Source organism: Periophthalmus magnuspinnatus, chromosome 6 (assembly GCF_009829125.3).
Source record: "Periophthalmus magnuspinnatus isolate fPerMag1 chromosome 6, fPerMag1.2.pri, whole genome shotgun sequence".
In the NCBI taxonomy this organism is placed as follows: Eukaryota; Metazoa; Chordata; class Actinopteri; order Gobiiformes; family Gobiidae; genus Periophthalmus; species Periophthalmus magnuspinnatus.
The window spans coordinates 3,518,599-3,542,920 of NC_047131.1; the positions used below are offsets into that span (position 1 = coordinate 3,518,599).

Sequence of the window (24,322 nt, forward strand, 5' to 3'; positions counted from 1 at the left end):
AAGAGAGTTGAGAGAGACAGGTAAATGAGAGGGGGGAGAGAGATGGGTAAATGAGACAGGAGAGGAGAGAGAGAGACAGGTAAATGAGAGAGGAGAGGAGAGAGAGAGACAGGTAAATGAGAGGGGAGAGAGGAGGAGAGAGACGGGTAAATGAGAGAGGAGATAGATGAGAGAAAGACGGTAAATGAGACAGGAGAGAGAGACGGGTAAATGAGAGAGGAGAGAGAGTTGAGAAAGACAGGTAAATGAGAGGGGAGAGAGAGATGGGTAAATGAGACAGGAGAGAGAGACGGGTAAATGAGAGAGGAGAGAGAGTTGAGAGAGACAGGTAAATGAGAGGGGAGAGAGAGATGGGTACATGAGAGAGGAGAGAGAGAGAGACAGGTAAATGAGAGACGAGAGAGAGACAGTAAATGAGAGAGGAGAGACGGGGGACGCTGCCAGTGCGGCGTGAGCTGAAGCAGGTCACTGAGATGTTTTGAACCACACTGTGATGTCAGTCTGTATCTACGATAAAGGACTGGATTAGACATAACATTAAGGTGAAAAGTAGCAATATTTTATGTCAGATGCCCTTCCTGAAAGAAGCCTGTCCAAGACCAAGATTCCATCTGTTTATAATCCATGATGACTGGAACAATTCAACTCAAGAAACCATTTTGGGCATAATGTAGCGATGAAATTTACCTTTATAAATCTCTATTCATTCTCTGCATTTGACCCATCCTTCAATGTCACTATGGCAACGTGTCAGGAGCAGCAGGGACACAATTTCAGATCCCGAGCCTTGGTCAGGACTGTACTTTAGCTGGAGGATTTTACCTACGCTGCATGTTTTGGGTAGGTGGGGGAAGCTGGAGCGATTGGTCAAAACTCACCCAGACACTGAGAGAACATGCAAACTCTGCACAGAAAGGCCCAGGAGTTGAACCCACAACCTCCTTGCTGTGAAGTTAACCACTCTGCCACCAATATTATAAAGATATTCAAATAATTACGTTTTTATGAGCTGTTTTCACACATAAACTGTATTACTGATTATATTTAATGCTTAAAGTGGAAGAAATATGTAAATAAATTCTCTTTTCAGAAAACAAATTCCAGAGAGTCAACATTGTGATTGCAAAAAGAATATTAAACACAAAAGCAGTGTCTGTACGTTGGATGAGTCCTGCTTAATGTGGCCCATAGTGTCTTGTTGCAAAGTGAAGCTACAGTAGAAGTCTATACATTCTGAGAAATCCCCAAACATCTGGATGGTCATAAATGAATGATTATGAACGCCGTGGTGGAGTATTTAATATTCATTTGACAGGCGCCTACACAAAGAGAGCATTGTAACGTGATCCCAGTGCATGCTCTGATTTACGGCAGGCCAGAGGGGTCATGTGTCCAGCTGGGACAGTGCTGGAGCTGCAGAGAGAGCGCAGCCATATTCACTGGAACATTCACAAAGTCAGATTTATGGACGTGTGCAGATGGGTATTGCGCTCGTTTTTTTTTTTTTTTTTATTTGATCATTTTAAAAACAAATAAAATGGCAGTTAATGTTGTCTCTGTGAGGGTTAACAAGAGTTTCAGCCACAAGTTAGTCCAGTCCTCCAAAGTCTGGATTCTGCTCCAAACTAAAGCTTTGACTGGAGACCTTTGCTTTGAGAAATTGTAAACAAAAAAAAAAAAGAAAAAAAAAAGAAAGTTCTGGTTTAGTCCAGGTTTAGTCCTGATTTAGACCTGATTTAATTCTGGTTTAGTCCTGGTTTAGACCTCTATTAGACCTGGTTTAGACCTGGTTTAGACTTGTATTAGTCCTGGTTTAGTCCTGGTTTAGACCTGATTTAGTCCTGATTTAGTCCTGGTTTAGTCCTGGTTTAGTCCTGGTTTAGTCCTGGTTTAGTCCTGATTTAGTCCTGGTTTAGTCCTGATTTAGTCCTGGTTTAGTCCTGATTTAGTCCTGATTTAGTCCTGGTTTAGTCCTGGTTTAGTCCTGGTTTAGTCCTGATTTAGTCCTGATTTAGTCCTGGTTTAGTCCTGGTTTAGTCCTGATTTAGTCCTGATTTAGTCCTGATTTAGTCCTGGTTTAGTCCTGGTTTAGTCCTGGTTTAGTTCTGGTTTAGTTCTGGTTTAGACAGTTTATTCCCTCATAAAACATGGCCTACCTGGTTGTGTTTTTTGTTTTACACATCTTATCTCCTCAAAATCCTCACTGTCCACTTCATGATGTAATCTGGTGCCAATCTGGAAGTGCTCCTCCTTGTTTTTGAAGTCCGTACAACTTTACTTGATTTGTTCTGATAAATTCGGTATTCAAATTTCTTTCCTCGCACACCAACCCAATTCTGGTAATAGAAGCCTCTAGTGAATTGAAAATAAATTGGACAGAGCCATTATCCTGTGGTGGAGGCTGTGGAGGCAGCCGTGCTCAGGCTGTTGTAGTTTATAGCCTCCATGAAATAAATGATCAAATAAAACGCATTTGATTTTAGGTGTTTGCATTTCTCTAGAATACCTTGAAAATACTGTGCAACTTGACCTGGTGAAGGGTCTGCAACATACTCATGCCAAAACCCATGCCAAGCTACTATTTCCATGGAGAATGTTCCAAACTGTGGCTTTAACTTTCTCTGTCCATGAAGTCCAGCAGCAGAAATTTGCACTTCTCCTTTAAATGATGGCCAATAGAAAAGTTATTGATTTTAATCATCTGTGCTACGTACATTAGCTTACTCAAATTATTTAACTATTTGCAATTTATATAATTTGGAGCACTAACATTTTTACAGTAACAGTATCATTCCTTGGGCACAGATTGTACTTTAGTACTTCAGTAGTAGAGTTAATTGTACAGCAGCTATTGACATTGTGTTAGTAATAGGGATATCAGTCCTGCTTGCATTGTAGCATACTCAAATTGGGTATACAGTACTACTTATACATATATATCACTTTACCACCTTCAGCCCTTTATATCAAGGAGCCACTCAACCACTCGCCCATTCATACACATTCATACTCAGACACTTGGGGCCAAGTGGGTTAAGTGGCTTGCCCAAGGACACAACAACAGTATTCATCTGTGGGAGCTGGAATCATATTGGCAACTTGTGGGCTGGGACATCTAACGACTCTACCAATATTTTATGTCAAGAGCAGGATTCGATCCACCAGCCTTCGGATCAGTGAACCTCAGTGGACACTCTCCCAACTGAGCCACTGATTTACTCAATGATTTAGCAGAGCGTTAGCATTTTTACGCTACCAGTATCTTTCTAGACAGACTGTAACTGTCAAACTTGAGCAGTACACTTCATTGTACAGTAGCTATTGGCCCTGTGTCAGTACTAGTGACATCAGTCCTACTCATGTTGTAGTTTACTCACACTGCTCTAGTTACACACTGAGTGATTTAGCTGAACGCGTTTAAAAACTGAACATTTCTGCAGTACCAGTGTCATTCCTTGGGCAAATTGTCACTTTTAAACTTTGATGATTTTCCCCAGGGTGCACACATTTTCTTTCAGAAATCAGTAGTATAGACTGGAGCATGTCTCTGTCTGAGCTGATGGTGTAGTTTTGACAGAAGATGGATTGGGGGGAGGGCAGGGCCGTGCTGCTCACCGGCCCGTGGCTCCTGCAGCAGGCAGCTCCAGATAAATGCCTCCCTCAAGGCACCAAATTAAAGTCAAGAATGAAAGCAAAGAAAGACAAGGCAAATGAATCCATCCGGTCAGACTGATATGTTAGGGAGGGCATCTGATGTAAAAGTTGTCAAATCAGTACAGAGCACATGTTTGGCTGGTTACATACTGAGTTCAGTCCTGGTTTAGTATTGGTGTATGCCAGGTTTTGACCTGGTTTTGACCCGGTATGGTCCTGATTTAGGCTTGGTTGAGTCCTGGTTGAGTCCTGGTTTAGTCCTGTTCTATATCCTGGTTTAGTCCTGGTTAAGTCCTGTTTAATCCTGGTTTAGATGTTTATTAGTCTCACTTTAGACCTGGTTTAGTAATGTTTTAGCTCTGGTTTAGTCCTAGTTTAGACCTTTATTAGTCCTGGTTTAGACCTGCTTTAGACCTGGTTTAGTCCTCGTTTAATCCTGGTTTAGACCTTTATAAGTCCTGTTTTAGCCCCGGTTCAGTTCTGGTTTAGTCCTGGTTTAGACCTTTATTAGTCCTGGTTTAGACCTGCTTTAGGCCTGGTTTTCACCTGGTTTAGCCCTGGTTTAGTCCTGGTTTAATCCTGGTTTAGACCTTTATTAGTCCTGGTTTAGACCTGGTTTAGTCCTGTTTTAGCCCTGGTTTAGTCCTGGTTTAGTCCTGGTTTAGACCTTTATTAGTCCTGTTTTAGCCCTGGTTTAGTTCTGGTTTAGTATTGGTTTAGATCTTTATTAGTCCTGGTTTAGACCTGGTTTAGATCTGGTTTAGTCCTGCTTTACTCCTGGTTACATGATGCTCTCTGATTTAGTCCTGGTTTAAACTGGTTTGGTTTACAGGTTCAAGCACTGGTTTCATCCTTTGTAAGGGTAAAACTGGGGTTGGCCCTCGTTCTCGTCCTTTTTAGTCTAATCTTTCCTTATATAAAATGATATATACTCATTTTGTCACTGATGTTACAGTCCATTCACTTTTTGTGCAATACTTGAACCTGAACCAAGACATTTCCAGGCCAGTGGGATCTGCTGCATTTTTCTGATGGATACAACATACATTTCCATCCAGCATAATCCTCCCAAAAAATGTATATTAATTATTTCAGTATCACCCACACCCGTCTATAACTAACTACTATTCCCACAATCCTTCTTGTAATCATAATAGACCTGTTTGTTTACCTTTTTCTAACACAACCTACGCATGAGTGGAGTAGATTTACGAGCCAGATGTTGGCTGATTCCACTATCACAACTCCATAAATCTTTCATAGATTTTTTTTCCCTTTTTTTCAGTGGGAAGGTCAAATAGAGGATCCAATCTTTAGTCAGGGAGCAGCTCATTTTGGGATTGGCTTAAGGGGGTCTATCTCCCACTCACCCCCACCCTTCTCTGCAGTTTGGGTCGACCCTGGCTTGCGTTGCTCAATATACAAGCAAGCAGTGAGTTAGTCCAATTATTTATTCTAGTCCCCACCCCGGATCACGAGACCTGATACACCCCTACGGCCTCCCCATCAGAGTAATGTGAGATTCTACATGCAACTACTACACCTCATTTGATTGGATGAAAAGAGAGGCGTGTCTGATCAAACTATGCATATCCAAATTTTTAAACAACCCATTGAATTGTACAGCAATACAGTCAAAACCAGGCTGCATATTTCAGTGAGTTATTATTATTAATAGTCTATATTGTAATTAAAAATAGGAAGCTCACACATAAATGCACTCCTCCAGGTCTTTTTGTGGGGATGGGAGTATTCAGTAGCCTTCTTGGGAGGGCATCTGATATACAAATTAAGCCAAATATTAAGTTAAGCCACAAAATTGCCTATTTTAGAGACTAGATTGCCTCCATACAGAAAAACTGCATGACTGAACTACTGACTGGGATTAAAAAGACACTACTGGAGAATGTGCAATAGGCTCCAATATCAGGGATGATAATATAGTGATAGTAATGAACATAATTAAATATAAAAAAGCCAAAACATGTGAACAGATGCATCGTAGGATACCTTGGTGGGCAGCAGAAGCCACGTCACTCCTCTTCATAGCAACAGTACAATTGACCTACATGCCTCATAACGCACTCAACCCACTGCGCCTGAGGTGACCAAAACTATTACCAAATCTACAGGACCGCTAGACTTGTCCTACGTGTGCATTTTGACATAAACTTCACCCGTTTATTCAGACTTTTGCTTTAAAACCTACCACAACCGATTAGATAACCAACAAGACCCGTGCGTAAAATTAAACTCCAGACAAAGTGGTCCGTTTGAGGACAATTGTGGACTATTTTATTTAGTTCAAAACAGGATACAATTAGAAAACTGTTCAAAAAAATTGTCGTATTTTTAGCAGAATTGTGTTACATTACGGCAGATGTGGGGAAATTACCTGTAAAATACGCGTAAAAGCTTGCGTCGAGGCCAGGTTTTTCTATCTGTCCTCGGTTGGAAGCGAAGCGGGAGACGCCAGCACTAGCAAGGCAGTAGCTTGCGCAGTCATCTCCATAGCGGGCAGAGTCACAACCCAACCAACAGCACAAACTACTACCTCAGCCAGTACGGGGTAAACAAGCGAATCAACCAAAAATGACACGGTTACAGGGGTTAAAAAGCGTCAAAAAACACGTCAATGGCGCGTCTTCGTATTGGTATGCCTCCACAGATTCCCCTGCAGCCCGAACGCGCCCTACTCCGTCGCTTCCCTCTTCTTTCTGGTCAGACTGAAGAAGATATTCCCCGCCCAAACAGAATCGCTCCCTCTCTCCCCTCCTCTTCCTCCTCTCCATCCCCTCTCTCTCTCCATCTCTCTTCCTCGCAGCGGATTCAAGCGTCTCATCTTCTCAATTCGCATTTCTTTAACCCGATTCCCCCGATTTGACCCAAACCAGTGTCTGAAAAGAAACGAGGAGCCGAGGAACGATTTGGAAATACGGTACGCACAACGGTCAGGGTATTACGCACTATTACGCACGTAACTCTCTCGTTCACATCTTTAGATAAGGTGACTGTTTCTGCGTCTTGCATAGAACAGAACTGTATGAGGCGAACTGAGGCGCACAGAGAACACAAAAGGTCATAGAGAGTGGGATATTACATGGTTACATCATATTATACCAACACATTTTAAAGATTTGGGCGTATATAAAGTCTCTAAGGTGCACTGTCTTGACACATACACCATCAGACTGGTGTAGTGAAGTGTCTTGCCAAAGGACACAACAGTGATTTTAATGGCTATAGCAGGAATCAAACCATCTTTTGAGGACACACTGAGCTACTATTGCCCCAGTGAATACTAAAAATATCCAAATCAACTGGCAAATAACTAATGAAGTACACATTATCTGTCTTACCTTTCAACTAGTATCTCAAAAAGTATTATATTAAAGGTGCACACATTGCTTTGGAAGGAATATTCCGCTGTATGGCATTAAATTTCTTCATGGAGACAAGGAGGTGGCGGCATCAGGTTAAATTACAAATCAGATCTGTGGAGAGACCCCGCTCACTGTAAGAACGCCTCATTTTTCAAGGTATTTTTAACCAACTTTAACTGACAAATGTAAGATGGATAAGTTTAATGCCATACTGCTAGACATTCCAGGTAAACCAGTTAGCAGACTCCTCAAAATTATTTAAGACGAGGCAATTGTAATGGTTGAAACTGTCGTATTTATTTTAAAGACAGGTACATCCCTTCTCAAATGGCTGGCTGAAAATGACGTGGAATGTTACAGTAAATACAGTAGTTTTTTTGTTGCATAAAATCTTGACTGAAAATTCGTTAAGATCAAATAATAAAGCCCCAGTTTTCAATGTTATTGTTTTAAATTCCAATCATTTTTTAACACACTCTGTACATGTATCCATCGACGTCATCCAGGGAAAAACTCAGCAATTTTCCCGAATCTTTGTAGTGAAACAAGCCAGTCTGTCGTGAGAAATGGAGCAGATGAGACGAAATAGTGTCAGTTAAAGTTTTTGTTTTCAATCTCTCTTCAATAAGTTTGGCTTCATGGCGCTGGAGTTGAGTTCAATGTCTGTGCACTTGTGAAGTTTGTGGATCACATTCAAGATTTCTTCATTTATTAAAAAAAGGAAATTATAATATTAATAATAATTCAAACAGGTGGGTCACGATTCTCCATTCTGGACTCTGGAGATGGGAGGTTGCATAAAGTCTTTAAAAGGCCCCAGAGCTTCTTTGAGGGCGGAGCTAACTTCAGACGATGAACAGGTGATGCACTCCACCAAAGTGGGGTAAAGGGCGATCACCTGCGCCCACGTGTTGCCATCCACTGAAAACAAAAACACAGAGAAGTTAGCGACAACAGTTAGTGACATTACACAGTGTATATTTCAAATCTGTTTATTTCTCCATCTCATTGCTTTGCTGAGAATGTTCCACAGTATGACATAGTACAAGAAAAGTGGTCGTCCAAGTTGCTTCTTCAGTTCTGCTCAGATGAAGAAGCGGCTTGGATGAGCAGCCAAACGTCTTCACTCAAAAATATTCTGTCTAGTTGACACTTGACTACGGATCGTATTTGGACGACTGAGGGATTACACACACACACAGCATGACAGTAAACTAATCTATCCATGGAAACAAGCAGGTAGAGTGACCCGACCAAGTTACAAGTGAGATCTATGGGGAGGAGACTCTGCTCACAGCAAGAATCCACGGTATTTTTCCTCAAACTACAGGACCAGTTGATCTATCTTCTAAAATCCATTAGTAAAGACATTTGCTTCAAACCTTCCATGACTGATTAGGCAACAGCTGTAACTGCATACATTTATGATAGATACATTTATTGCCACAGTGTGAAACATTACAGGCAAAGCAATATCATCTCCATGGAGACAAGCAGAGGCCAGACCGCCAATCAGAAAAGTTGCATATTGCACCTTTAACGACATTGTATTCACACACTAGAGGAAGATCTCATAAATTATAAATAAATTATAAAAGATAACAATAATAATAAAATGAGAAATTAAAAGGCTAAAAATCTGAACAAGTATTAACAAAATTACAAATAGTGACAAAGGTCCTTTTTTTAATATCATAACTTATTTTTAAATCCATTATTACAATACAAGTTGCTTACACTATTATCAGTTATTGTTCAGTTTTTCCATGTACAAAATAGTGAATCACAGAGTGACACAGACCCATGCCCTCTCTCTGAAATGATTACATATTCAAGAAAGTCATGAGCACAACCTTTTATTTTTATCCTTATTGACCTTTCCTGAAATGTTAACAAAACTGCATTTTCAGCTTTCTACCTCTACCCACAGGACAGCAGGAGGGGGGCCAGTGAGATGTATTGTGATAAAAGGCAATCAAAGAAATCATTTTCCCTGCCCAGATTCCCACAGGCGGATTTGGAATGAGTTTTGCGTCGCGCGGTGCAAACATTGTGAAGGGCACTTGAAAACCTGCAATCCCAGACGCTCTCATTTCAATCTTTTCTACTTTCAAAATCATTTATTGCAATAATTGACCTTGGCTGGATGTAAACAGCTCTGCGAAGATTGAAAGGACATAAAGCTCATTTGTAACATAAGTCCCAAATGCGCACTGACCTAATTAACATATAATAAATGGAGAGGTTGCAAGTTGTTGGCTTTTTTTTCATGTATTTGAGCTGTGGGTCTTGCCACGGTAAAGATATATCGTATCAGCAGCTCTTGAGGTCAAAATAAGTCAGCTGTGTTCTGCCTGCATCTAATTAGAAAGTCCAATAATAAGGAAGTCTGTGGTTAGTACGCTAGGTGCTGTTAGCATTACTGTGACGGCAAAACTCCGCTTGCCTTCTTAAAGCTGTGAAAAGTGCTTAAAAACTCAGCGTGACGAATAATTAAGATGCTTGTAATGAGCTAGTGTCATTTTTTTTCCGTTTCTAATATCAAGTAAAAAATCCAAAAACAAACAATAAACAGGTATGGTGCCTTTAAATACTTTGGGGAAAAAAAAAAAAAAAAAAAAAAGAACATACCATTCTCGGGCTGTGTCTTCTTTAGGGAGTCCATCAAAGTGCTGATTGCTTTCAAAACAAATATAATCTCTGTGACTTGTTGCCTAGAAAAAAAACAAAAAAAAAAACATTCACATAAACATCTATAATCATAATAATAAATGAGTTATACTGCGTTCATGACAAGAGTATTAGTCAGTAATTAAGCCCTCTATTGTTTTGTAATTACGATTTTCCCATAAGGGTTTCTGTGCTAACGTCTAATGGTCCTATTGAGAATAACTGCAGGGAAATAAATAATGCATCGTACATGTTAATTCATTTATCATCTTCTGGTTATTATAGCTGTGAGGTGTTGGTTGGGCTTAGGCAATACAAGCCATAAAGGTGCACTGTGTAACTTTTCTCGTGAGGGGACCGCCATCTGCTTTCCTTGACATGTTATGGCTTTGCCTGGAAAGTTTCACTATATGGCATTTAAAGTATCTTAAAGTAAAAGTTTGTGGTTTTGTGGTTAATATTTAGGTTTACTGGGTCTATCAACATGAAACAAAATGGACACAAAGTCTGACAGCAGTTACTACTTCCCTAAAACATAGCAAACATTATATTAAGATTTGACTAGACATTGTGCACATTTAGTTTAGTTTGATCATTTTGGTGACATTTATCATTTTATTTATTGGTTGGAAATGGACAGACTGCAACTATACCATAAACAAGGGTCATAAAGGTCTAATTTACACAGTAGTTATGATTTAATGAATCTGACACCTAAAACCTTTATTCTGTTAAATTAATGTTTAAACTGTCAGAAAATTGTGTTGTCCCTGCATTTGTAATTATGTTTATTGATGAACTCTCAACTAATCTTCAGAAATTGCCACTTAACAGATGTAAAACTTAATAAATATTTAAAATGGTATTATCACATCAATCACGTGTTTATTAGATACACATGAAAACCTGTCACTTGAGTTCTTCACATTGTGCTATACCTGGGCAGGGGGCAGCGTCCGCTCAGCCTCTCATCCTCCACGTATCTCCGTAGGACGTCCTGGGACCTCTTGAGCAGCACAGACAGAGCCATGCGCGAGATGTATCCCTCCTGAGGCGTCGACACTTTGTTACTGAAGGAAAACTGCAGCAGCGTTTCAAAACACACCTTTGAAAACTCCTCACGCATCCGAACATCGATCTCTGCTTCTGAAAAACACAAAAACATGTTTCAATAAGAAAGTAAAGTATTAATTTGACACTTTGCAGCTGATGATATCAACGTTCCCTGGTAGTGTGATGTTAACTGGAGGTACTGCTGTGTCTGAACCTCTGTCTCAGACCTTAATCTGAGCTGAGGTCTGGTGAGCTGATATGTGCTGTTAAACAAGTCGCTCTCACATAAAATTACAGTCACGAGTTAATTAGCAGTTTTTCATTTAGTTAGCCTCACCTTTTTAAAAAATCAAACATCTAAACATGACCGTTAATGCTTGCACTGACCACATTTGACCAATTTGGTATGTTTTTCTTGAGATTTGAGACCTTCTTAAAATGTTTTTGGCAATATTTGCTAATGTTTGAATTGTGTCACCATGGTAACATGAACATTCCCCCATAGACACACAGACAGAACACCCCCAGCATGATGTCACAGTACAGTATCAATAGGGGTGGAAACTTTCGATAAGAACAGTAACACGGCTCTGACCTTTTGTTGCCATTAGAGCTGCAACTACGACAAGTATGATTATTTCTATTGTACACTGAGACTTTTAAAATACATTAGCAATCAAGACAAACTTGAAATATTGTGACAGAAGACATCCACGTACAGAACACAACATTATAATAGCCCAGATTTACAGAAATCGTTTATTCTTTTTTGACAAATGTATTCAATAATGTCTGTCTTTGTTATAAAAAAGGTCTTTTGACATGTGTTTTAGAGTCTGTATGTCCATAGTCAGGAATTATGATTGGTTGATAAATCGTTGCAGCCCTACCTGCCGTTGTGGTTTGAGACATGGAGGCAAACCCTAACACACTGTTCTATCGTCATGTTGGTCTATACAAGCAACATGCAGCCGGAAGTGAGTCGAAAGGTCAAAAATGCACTCATATAAAAGCACTTACTTCAAAATAATATTATGTAAGTAGAAGTACAATGTAAACTACTCAAGTAAAAGGTATTGCAGGTATTGAGCCAGGACATAATATCTGATTTATAATTTTAAATTCTGTAATTGGAAGGATAAAACATTACACAGATGCACAAAATATGATAGTTTCAAAGGATAGACCACAAAATGCTCAAACGCTTTAATATAGTCAACATAAAGCTTTTGTCACTCGTGGACTTACACCAAAATGTCTTTAAAAACTTCCTCATATAACTTTACCTGTGAATGAAGGAGACTGGGAGTGGATGGATCCTCTGTTGAGCATAGCCATGATCTGACCAACAAAGTCTTTGGGGATGAAATTGGCAAACGGTAAAATTTCGGTGCTGATCAGCTGAACGACCTGCAACGAAACGAAACAAGATGATTAAGAAATGTACGGACACGCGTCAGACACATTAGTCACGTGGAGAGTTAAGGCTGGACCAATAACACATTTTTTTGACAACTCTACAACATATGTCAAAATGTTTCCCACACCTCTCATTCACTGATTGATAAATTGATACAGTATTCAACATTACAGACCTACATAGTCATAATGTTTTGCTATGTTGGTGTAAAAGTAAGAGAGAACTTCACCTCTACATCAATGGCTTCATTCTTTTGAAATTCCTGAATGGAGAGGTTATCTGGAGGTGTGCTGCGAGGACAAAAACCAAGTCTTTTTAGTCAGTACAAGCCTTTTACATCTTTTATACTCCCACACTACTCATGAATCATTTCTGCACCTTTTGGTAAAGAGAAAGTCTTCAAAGGCATTAGCCAGCTCTGGCCACATGGTGTCGAACTTCCCGGAGGAGGCGTGCTGCCGAGCTACGGGCAGCCCGATGGAGAGCGCTTTGAGCAGCGACGACACCGCCAGCTTCCACGTACTCTCTGAAGGACAAGAGTACTTCAAACCAAGAGGCATCCGGAGTGTCTGAGGGACAGAGGAGGAAGGAGAGGTAAACATGGCATTAAAGGAGTGTTCCACAACATGGCATTCAAGGGCTTGTATAGATTTTTTTCCATGTACTTGTACCATGTGTATTGCCTCAGTACAGATATTATTCATATATATATATATATATATATATATATATATATATATATATATATATATATATATATATATATATATATATATATATATATATATATATATATATATAATTTATGTATTTTCTGGACTATAAGTCGCACTTTTTTTCATAGTTTGTCGGGGGTGTGACTTCTACTCAGATGCGACTTACATGTGAAATTATTAAAATATATAATTCATTTTCGTTATTTTCACAATGACAACTGCGCAAGGCACTCTAGGCTTGTACCAGTATAACAGCCTTCTACCTCCAGAGCAGGTGGAGTTGTTCAGAAGCGACACCGAGGATGAAGAATTCAATGGATTTAGTGATTTTAAGTGAGATCCAGAGTAAACTTGTTAGCTTGTTTTTTATGCTTTAATAATTATCTGATTAACTGTTAATATCTTACATTATTATACCAGACACATATTCAGTTCACTGTCTAAGCTTCACGTACGTGTTTACGTATGTGTTCGGTAACGGTTGATTATAAATGTTACAGTTCACTTGTTCAGCCAATAGATGGCAGTTTGTGTTTGTAATACCTGTAAGAAAATGTACTTGACTTGTTTTCTTTTACACATTTCATATTTAATTTCCCCTTATTTATTTCCCCTTCACTTATAAGACCATAAAGGTGATAATTTTTCATCTGGAACAATATTGTAAATGTTTAGTTAATCATAAGTCAGTTTAAGGTCATGAAAAGTACTTCCTGTTTTCCATGAATCCTTACACGACAGAGCATTATTTAAGAAACAATTGAAAAGTAAATATAAAGTTTTGGGTTCACTGGTTTGTTTACTCGCAGGCCAAAGTGTGATGAAGAAGTAAGACCACAGTAAACATCAGTGAAAACAACTCTCATGTCTCTCGTGTTTGTGGACAATCAGATAACTACTCTAACGTAACATATGCGGCTTAACTGTTAATATCTTACATAAACATACCAGACACATATTCAGTTCCTTGTCTATGTGTTACGTTAGCGTGTTGTGCTGCTATTCAGCCTGTTGTTCTCTATTTTATTGTTATTATTATAACTTGCCTTTAAAGATAAAATGTCTGTTCTTGCAACTTATAGTCCAGTGCGACTTATATATGTTTCTTTTTTTATTACGCATTTTTTCGCTTATCGTCCGGAAAATACAGTATATAAAGCAGCTCTTGAGGTCAAAATAAGTCTGCATTAAATTATAAGGTGATATGTTGTGTGATAATCGGGAAGTGTGTGTTGTAGTTGTTGTTAGCATTACCGTGACAGGAAAACTCTGGTCTGGTCTCTGGTTGTGAAAAGCACTTATAAGCTCATTGTGGTGAATAATTAGGCTGCTCGGAATGCAACCGCTGCAAATCCTTTAAAATAAACTGGTTCTGTGTTTCATGTTTTAAGACAGTAAAAATCAGGTACAGCACAATTTAAACTCATCTATCTCCATGGCGACAGGCCAGTAGGCAAAGTTACAGGTCAGAATTGATTCTTCCACAGTTTGAACTCTGCTCCAAACCACATGCTTTTACTGACAGTGGACTGGTTGTAGATATTTAAATTTAAAGCCCACACACTAATCACTGATGACTAGAAATGTCAATTAACATTTCATAAACTAAACCGCTCCAGTATTTTTAATGTCATACTGTGTAACATTCCAGGAAAAGCAATAACAATTCCAAGGAGAGAAGCAGGCAGCTGGTAGTACTGTAGGAAGTGACTAGAATATTTTATAGGCTTAACCTGTCTATGTCTGCAGATACAAAGGCAATATTTTCAAATCAAACAGTGATTTTACTGAGAACAACTGTTATGTAATTTAATATGAAAGTACAATCCTCATTTTGTACGTCTAATTTTAGTACAACGTTTTTTCATGTCTGTATTTCACTCGTTTTACATGTTAGTTGTTTTTAAGATGAGTTATTTCCTCTCTCTTCTTCTTTCTAACATAACTAAGTTCTCCATCTTTGTAATTTGAATTTGAAACACTAAGAAGTTTTGGTGGATTTTTCGTCTGAGTGAAACAGCTGGTGTCCCACAGGTCAGTATTTTCATTTCTTTATAAAAATCTGCTGAACATCTGTCCAGTCCAAACAATAAAAAAAGTATAATATTGTTTCAAATTGGGGTTTTTGTCTGCTCCATCGTGGGAAAACAGCAATTAAATGCAGGTGTCAAAATGGGCCAATATTGGAGATTAAACGCTAGATTTTACAAGACTGTATTACATGTTCATAAAAAGGTTTGGCAATGCGCTGCGTCACATCTGCGGCATTATAATAACCCAACTTTAATATTTAACACTGTTTCTTTGCCAAAAATGATTTCATACTTTTGCAAAGGGAAACGGAGGAGAAGAGAGCCAACGATACAATATTTATATGAGACCAACATAAAAGAACTTTCAAAAAGACGTGTTGACCTTAAATAAATGTATTATGTTATCGTTTTTAAAGTTTACATTGCATTATTCATACACTGCTCCATAACAGTTCCGTAGCCTCAGCTGTCCTGGGGTAGACCGACAAAAGTGAGGCTGCCGATCTGCGCCATCTGTCCCTCACGCACACGCCACTTTCATACTCGGCAAAATAGGGGATGCCAAAGCACACAACAGCAATAAGGCAGAGCTGTTACTGTACCAAACACTCACACTCTCAACTATGAAGCTCTGCCACTGAGGGATGTGGCAAAAAAGCAAACCCAATACTTTATTTGGTGAATATTTCTTGTTATATTTCACTATTGCATATGCAGCGTTTTCACAAAAAGATGATAGGGCATGTAATTCTGCACGACATGACTATTTTTAAAGAGACAAATGCATTTTTACTGTTTCAGATAATGTTTCTTGCAGCACTGTCACGTTGTTTAATGTTGTTTAGTTATTGTTATTGTGGGCCATGTGTTGTATATTGAAGCCCAACTATCCAAGATTTTCTATGGATTAACAATTAAAAGTTAAGTGTGTGTAGGCAGCACGGAGGCTGAGTGGCGTCTGAAAGTTGCAAAAAGCGCTTATAAACTCATTGCGGTGAATAATTAGGATATGTAGGAATACGTTTGGACCACTGGAAACTGGTTAAAATGAATTAGTTTAATTTTTCACGTTTTTTATGTACAGCGTCTTTAACTTGCCCACAACTGTAGTACTGGAGCAGACATGTACAGCTTATTTTACATGTATTTATAGTAATTATCATTGTGCGTTGCTAATGACAACAGCTGCTATGACATCATTAAAAATAGATTTCCGAAGGTTTAAATTGCTCCTCGTGCGTACAGAAGAGACGCAGCCAGCTCCCATATGTGTCATTTTGGTCATTCATCATTTTCAGCTCAAGTCACTTAGAGAATGTGGTCGTTGGCGCTGATCCCAGCAGCTATAACGATAATAGATTGTTTATAATGCTTTTGTAGACAGTAAAAGCACCTCCCAAAAGTCAATTATTAATCTACGTGTGAGGGTATGTATACAAACACACAGTCAATCAGCGCTTATTCATATCGCCAAAGTGTGGTCAAATAACTTTATGAGATCTTACATTTGATTTAATTTAAAGTTAAGGACTGTAGTCACCCAAAGAAATTCTTGGTCAGCCGTGTATTCAGATTTGTTTATTTCAATGACGCATGAAGGAGCTCATTCGTCACCTATGGTTTTGAACAAAATTAAACATATCTCACCTTAGATTTACAGAGTTTAGTGCTTCTTTTATTCATTCTGAGTAAATATGCCATGATGTTCAGTCCCTTGAGATATGATTTTCCTTTCTTTTTTCCTCATAAGCAGCCATATTTGTTTTCATATGGACAAACCATGCGTGCCCCTGATTGGCTAATCCACCTGTCAATCATGCCCATCTGAACTCAGGCCTTTGACTCAAGTGTGTATTCTTCAGGTAACCTCGAACCAGAACCAATAACATAATCATACCAGCTACATTCAAACAAGCAAACCCACCAAGTCTGATTCTGGGAAATACCTTGATAATATTCTGGAGAACTTTTTCATTGATGACCGCTTTGTGACATGCCGTTTTGTGGTAGAGGTCCACTACCACCTCTAGGGAGCGCTCTGCGAAGGGCACGTAGTTTAAGGCCACCCACTCTGCCTGCAAGAAGAGGAAGGAAAATAGGAGTCAAATGGGCAAATCTGGCAACTCTGTTCACACCACATTCATAAAGCATTTAAAGACACCTTGCATGGATATTTAATATTAGATTCGTATGGTCTTACACTTTTAAAGAAGACATGATATGCTTTGGTCAGGTGTTTACTGTAATCTATTATACAAGTCGATCAGTGACACAGTATTTAATATTTAGATAATTGTAAACAACAATATTGAACTTATAATAGCTTTAAAGTGTTTTTAGTAAAAAAAAAAAAAGTGGGGGCAGAATGAGATTACGCATGGCTGGTTTAACAAAAAGTTCATATGGCAATTTTTCATTACATGTACAATTAATAGCTTACAGTGTCTGAGTAAACTAAAGCTGTCCACTGCTTTTGACAGTTCATACTTCAATGGGATTGGTTAAATTCACTTGTCAGTCACTCAGAACATGTTGGAGGTTGACCAATAAGAGAAGTGGGCAGAGAAAGCACCAACATCTCTAATGCAGGACGATACAACATACAGTTAGTGAGTTAGTGATCCATGTGGACCAGAACCAGAAAGAGATGAGGGAAAATCATTGTAACACTATTAAAAGTAGATTTTTGCATAATATGTCTCCTTTAATGTTTGAGAATACTTAGATTTGATTTGTCAAGTGTGTCTTTAAGCTCTGTATGTATAAAATAAATAAATAAATCACAGTGCACACAGCATGATTATAACCAAAAAAATCAACTGAAAATGCACTAGGACTGTGTACACAAAGGCTTAAACCACCAGTTAGTGGCAGGCAAAGAGAGAGGGCACAATGAAAGATGAGACTCGAAAGTAGTGTTGTCATAATACTACAATTTAAAACTCAATCTTCATAACAAGGGGGGAAAAAAAACTTGATATTGATGTTGATACCACAGTAAATAAACACTCTATTTATACAAGAGAATGTGATTTTCAACACATAATAATGCAATTTCTCTAGTTATTCTATGTGGTCTTATACTAGCTTTTATATCTATGGATTTCATTCAGCATGATGAAAAGTTAGGACTGTTGCCATGGCTATTAACAATTCAAAACAAGGTGTGATATCTTTAGAATGGTCAACTGTCCTCAAAATGCCACCAGACAACAGGAAGCCAAAACCCCTCAATAGATCAAGACCAGTTTAAAACTGTTCAGGAAAAGTCCAACTTTGTCTTCATTTTTGTGATTTTACTCAGTATTGATGCCTGTTGAGTTTCTAGTTTCAGCATTAGTTTTAGTATCATTTAGGATCTGGGTATGGATTTTTTTTGACAACCCTACTCAAAAGCCAAACCGTGGGAGGCAGGTTTTTGCAGAGTTCAGCACAGATTGTTACTAGAATACGAGGGGCCAGAGGAGATGGACTCACCGGTGCAAAGAGCTGGATCTATAAAGGTTATCCAGTGAGGAGTCCCAAAGGAAAAGAATGAGAGAAGATTGCAATTACAATATTGTCTAAATTGTATTGATTTTGAAGATGCCGAGTGGTTAAAGGTGCACTGCGTAACTTTCTGCTGGAGGGCACAGAAACTGCTTGTCTTCATGGAGATGGTATTGCTTTGCTTAGAATTTTCAACAGTATGAGCTGTATCTCACAGTATGGCATTAAACTTTTACTATCTCCATGGAGACAAGCAGGTGCATGTTACTTATACACAGTCCATTCACTTATTGTAAGATACTTGAACCTCAATCAAAACATTTACAGGCACATTCAGCACATTTTGGATGAATGGACAAAATATTATGGCACAGTATCCAAATTTTTTATACCTCCCAAACAACAATTATGATATTATAAATTTTTCAATATATCTCCCATCTCTATTTGAAACAGACAAAAATAGCACTAAGGAAAACATGAAGACTATGACAAGGTTTGGGAATTTCACCTATAAACTTACTTTACTTTGAGGTCAGGGTGCTAAACACTCTGCCAGTGTGCACTTGAGAAACTAAATATTAATATAGACTGAACAGAAACAGTTTAATCACAAGTTTCTGAAAATACAAATTTCTGCTCATGAGATAAATGTATCTCATGATCATTATCTTGTGATCAGAGTAAACATATGAGTTTTGCAACACTCACACATAAGATCAGAGGTCTTATCAGAGGTCAGAGGAAATTTAAACCAAAATCAAAACACTTATGAACTATGCTTGAACTAAGAAATTGTGAAAGAATTTGTTGGAGTTATGCCAAATGAGATGAGCAGAGGCGTTATCGAGGGAGAGGGGATGGCTTGGGGCGATTCGAGAGTTTCCAGTGGAGCCTGTCAATCTGAGGAGAGTGGCTGAAATGTGTCGTGAGCTATGGGGTTCACACAGAGGTGGCATATTATACCTCAACCCCCCAAAAAAACAAGTGGTCCTATTCAAATAGTTAAAGATGCACTATGTAACTTTTCTGGTGGAGGGTTTGAAACCTTGTGTCATGGGACAGATTATTGCTTTGCTTGAAATTTGATATTTTGACTATGTAGCTGTTATGTAACTACAGCCATTTTTATTGCAGTTTAAAAGAAAAGTTGCCTATGCACCTGCTTGTGTCCATGGAGATAAATACCTTTTATTTATGCCATACTGTGGAACATTCCAAGAGAAGAAACTCTATAGAGGCAGTGGACCATTAACGAGAAAAGTTACACAGTGCACCTTTAATAATGCAACAATGTAAATAACAATGGGGATGCACAATATTCGAAGATCTGAAATGCCACAGGACTTTAAATAAAAACGGAGGAAGTACAAGTACAAGTACAAGTACAAGTATACAGACAGACGACTAGGGCTGAGTGATATGGGGTAAAAGGGACAAGATAAAGGTGGGCGATATATAATCTATAAGAAAATGTAAAAATACTTGTTTAAAATAGATATTTTCCACTTTTGTGGTTCAGCAGTATTGGGATAATTTCCCAAAAAATTTGGATCTTCAATTTTGTCAAAGAGTTTGCTTTTAGTATCCGTATGACACTGGAACAAACATATACATTTTTCAATATTATATTTAGCAGTAAAAAAATACTGATGAAAACATTTGCAAGAAAAGAAAAAAACAGTATACACTTATTACACACTTGTAATATGACTGCAACTAAGAGAATATTGTGCAAGCCTTATAACAAAACAGATACAAAATCTTGCAAAAAATAATGTAAATACCATAAGCCCCTCGTTCTTGCCCTAGTCTCACCTGGTTGTACTTAGCGTTGGCCACGTGCTTGGTCTCCACTCGCCCGTACGTGGGAGGTTTGCAGGAGAACTCCACGAAGCGCAGCAGCTGTTCAAAGATGGCCGGGTACATGACCTGCAGACTCTCGGGGCCCACACAGATGGCCTACAGCGGGGAGGGAACAGGGAACAAACACGGATCAGGAACTCAGCAGGAACACTGGGAATTGGATCGTTCACCAAGAGACATGCTGCTCCGAGACAACAGTTTGGACTCAAGATAAGTCAATAACTCTGCATTCTACTTATAACTAATCTTTATTCTTTATATGCAATAAACAAGAGCAGAGTTTTGATTGTGATGATGCTGTTGTAAACTTGACTCATAACATAATTTACGCCACAGAGGCACACAGTCCTCAGGGACAAATTAAGACGAGTCAATGAATTTAGGGTCAGTAAACTTTTGTTAAAGGTTGTAAAGGTTAGACAAAGGTTGGTGAATATGAGTGGGTCATACACCATACAGGCACCAGGGGCAGACATTTATTTTATAATTTAATTATATAAAAATAAAAACACTATTTTGCATAAAATAAACACTTAGAAGATTACCGGTACTTGGTTTCCAAAAAGGTATTCTTTTTAAGTACACATGGAAATGATATTTTCAGTTTGTGTTTGTGTAGGTACTTTTCCCTGAACTATTTCTTTATATGTGTAAAAAATTAACCTGATTCATAGAAGGGTAAAATGTGATTATAATATGACTGGTTTTCTCATTATTGCACAATTCCTCATTGAAATTTCACATTTTTGTTTTCTTCTGTTTTATCTAAAAAATTTCACTATGATTTACTATAACATATATAGAATAGGTCAGCGATATGTTTAGACTTGCCCCACCTTCTGCAGCACATCCAGCGCAGTGAGAACAGCCTCCTGTAGACTGGTGAGCACCGCCTCGGTGTAGGAGGGCAGGATGAAGGGCGACGCATCACTGCTTATAGGCACAGACACCGCCCCGTGCAAAATCACCCCCAACTTCTTCAGATCCTCCATGCTGAAGTTTGCTTTGATATGCTGGTAAAGCGCGGGGAAAATCTGGATCAGCGCTGTCAGGTAGGGCTGGCTCGGGATAAAAGACAGTTTCTCAGTCGGACCAGTAGGGGGTCTCGTACTCTCTGTCCCAGTTTTGTACCACGTATTCCAGGCAGACCACCACAGCGCAGAGTCTTCTAAGGCCGATTCTTCACCGGGAGGAGGGGCCTGCATTTCCGCTCCGTTGTATCGAGTTAAGCGCTCCACCAGAGAGTCCGATCTCACCAGTGGTCTGCCCGGTCCGGAGGCAGAGAGGGGGTCTATGAGGACAGCCGGGACCCCCATAGCAGCGAGTGCGTCCCCGGGTCTGTCCGAGTCCTTCGCAGGGGTCACGATTTGGAGGATTTCCTGGAAGCTCTTCAATGCGGCTAAAGAAACCTCATTGTTTTTACTGAGAGCGGCCGACTGGATGTGGTTTAGAAGTATCTCCCAGGCCTCGAAGAAATCACCTGGACAAAATTAGCAGAGAGAGATATTTTTGAACCATATTTAGCTACCTTGCCTTTAAAGGCATTGTGCTCTCTTAAAAAATTGAAAAAAAAAAAACAGAACTAGTTCATTTCAAACCATTTACAGTGTTCAGTTATTCCTCACCCGCATTATGCATCCCGAGCATCCTAATGATTCACCGCAATGAGCTTTGTTTTGTGTTATTCACAACTCTAAAAGACCAGGGCAGAGTTTTGCCGTGACGCCAAAGCTAACAATAAACAGCATACTAATAATGGACTTATTTTGAGCTGCTTATACAACATATCTTTATTGAAGCAAGACAAAGTATGCTCAGGGGGTGTTGCATGTATGTCTAAGGAGGAATGTTCAGCAGTTGCCATGGTGACTAGCAAACACTGCCAAATAGGCTTTACGACATGCAAAATGGATTTAAACATTTTCAGAAGCCTATGATTAATAGAAAATCATCAGTATTCAGCATTGGTTGAAAATTCCATTATCCTGCATCATTAAGGTCTATTTTAACTGATCAGCCGCACTAAACAGACTTACCCAGCTGCTGGAGAAGATATCGCCTGGTGTTAAAGATGCGAGCGACTCCGGCTAAAGTGAGCACCCATGTCTCTGCCCACTGTTTCTCTGCCGTGTCCCTGGAGTGGTGGATCAGGATATTCCCTCCTCCGGACTCGATCTTTTCTTTGTCCGCTGTGGTTGACGATGTGCGCACACAATCCAGGAGGTGGAACAAGACCTAAGAAGAGGCACATATTACATACTGTACGTAGAATATGTGCTTAATAGAGCACTGGACACACAACAAAAACACAACACTACTTTAAGACATCAAAAACCAATGCAGAAAAAATGTACGTGTGTGAACAAATTTTCTAACTATACTATCAAAGAATGTGGTAAAAAAACATTAAAACCATTTTAGTTCAACATAAACATGCAAATCTTTTACCATTATTCTGCTTAGTCCAAATCTTGCCTTACAATGGCAGTAACTCTCTCCCTCACTTGTTGTTATTGCTGTACATGGACATTACTTCACAGTGGTTTCACTTATATTTAACAACCATTTTAAGCTTAATATTTTAAAGATTTCAGCGGACTGACTAAATTGGAATTTAAAAAAATAGGCAGTTATAAGATGACAGAATGTGCTGATGTACTCAACTTGAGCCATCTGATTTCATGGCATTGTAATAAGAAACATCCAAAAGGAAAATTCCCAAGATCTTAAACGCTCAAGTTCAAGAGCATTTAAATTAGTTATGAGCCCTTAGAAATGTAACTGTCCTCCAGAAGTGTATATGACAGGATTTTGGTCAAACCAGATGTATTTTAAACATTACGGGCCTGTAGGATTTCATGATGTCTTAGCAATACAGTCAACATTAAATATATTTTCTGTTCCAAAATCTCAGTTGGTTACCTTCCAGACCACTATGTGCCAGGTGGGCTGCTGGAGGAGGGTCCCGTGCGCCGCAATGGTGGAAAACAGTGTTTGTCCTGCACTCTTTCGGACGGCGGGTCGGGGGTCCACGCACAGCTCGCCCAGTTTGGCGTAAAGACAGAGCCAGAGGCAGTCGAAGGGAGGGGCAGGGTGGAACGGTCTATTCAGAGTCTCCCCTCTCTCCTGAGCCTGCTTCTGTAAGGCCTCCTCCTCTCTTTCCAGCTCCTGTGTGATCACCTCTCCTCTCTGGAAGAAGTAGTCTGAAATGTTCCACTACAAGAAGATAAAGAGAAGATCGGAATTAAAACAATGAAAGCACTGAATTATTACCTGCAACAATACACTGACAATATCTGTGCCAACATCAGGATTTGTGATATGGAGGAATATAACGTATTATCAAAAATATTAAGCAGATACTTTTCTAAGGATTTTTTCATTAAAGCTACCATCATCTGTTACTATTGTCTGATAATGTGCCAGCTTTGGCCTGACAGAAGAACAGAGAGGTTTCACATCTGCCATCCACATGTAAAAATATCAAATAAACTCAGATAGTAAATTTAAGCAAAAAAGGTGGCTGTATGTTCAATTAAATACATTTTGTAGTTATGAAGTCAATTAGTGAACTGATACAATTTTACTTTAATACAGAGGCCTGTTTATTGGCTTTAAAGTCTTGATATCAATGAAATCATTCTCTCACAATAGTAAGTCTACTACTACTACTTAAATGTAGTAAATCCTGTGTTATTATTAGATGGAATTATACCACAAACAAAAGAGGAACATCATGTCCAAATTTCCTCCAAATTCACCTTGAAAATCAGAAAATATTTTGGGTGTCTAATATGTACAAGTTGTAGTAGTTATTAAATGGTGTTCATTTGAATGCTGTGCAGCTTCTCATACCAAAACAAAAATAAATTGTAAAAGTGATTTGGTTAAACGCTTCTGTCGTTTTTTTGTATTGTGTTACTATAGGGAAATCTCACAGGAACTGGGCACTCCTGGAGGAAACCGCAGATCAATATATGGGTTTGGCTGGAGCTCAACTCTCGAGTCGAGAGCAGGATAAAATATCAGAGCGATAAA

General features: G+C 38.9%; 1 protein-coding gene across 2 annotated transcripts in view; it reads right to left on the reverse strand.

Annotated features, from left to right (window-relative positions):
- Window positions 1-7,309: 7,309 nt before the first annotated feature.
- The window catches only part of mon2 (MON2 homolog, regulator of endosome-to-Golgi trafficking), a 46,406-nt gene continuing 29,393 nt past the window's right edge, over window positions 7,310-24,322 (reverse strand). The window contains exons 24-35 of one of the 2 annotated variants that reach the window (XM_033967479.2): window positions 23,207-23,500; window positions 22,321-22,519; window positions 21,121-21,764; window positions 20,237-20,380; window positions 18,407-18,424; window positions 16,876-17,004; window positions 12,559-12,749; window positions 12,410-12,470; window positions 12,047-12,170; window positions 10,646-10,853; window positions 9,669-9,751; window positions 7,310-7,958 (exon numbers count right to left, since the gene is read on the reverse strand). In XM_033967479.2, coding sequence (XP_033823370.1) covers window positions 7,795-7,958; window positions 9,669-9,751; window positions 10,646-10,853; window positions 12,047-12,170; window positions 12,410-12,470; window positions 12,559-12,749; window positions 16,876-17,004; window positions 18,407-18,424; window positions 20,237-20,380; window positions 21,121-21,764; window positions 22,321-22,519; window positions 23,207-23,500 — 2,259 coding nt within the window. In that variant the 3' untranslated portion in view covers window positions 7,310-7,794. The remainder of the gene's footprint in view (window positions 7,959-9,668; window positions 9,752-10,645; window positions 10,854-12,046; window positions 12,171-12,409; window positions 12,471-12,558; window positions 12,750-16,875; window positions 17,005-18,406; window positions 18,425-20,236; window positions 20,381-21,120; window positions 21,765-22,320; window positions 22,520-23,206; window positions 23,501-24,322) is intronic. The other variant, XM_033967481.2, reaches the window with a different exon arrangement.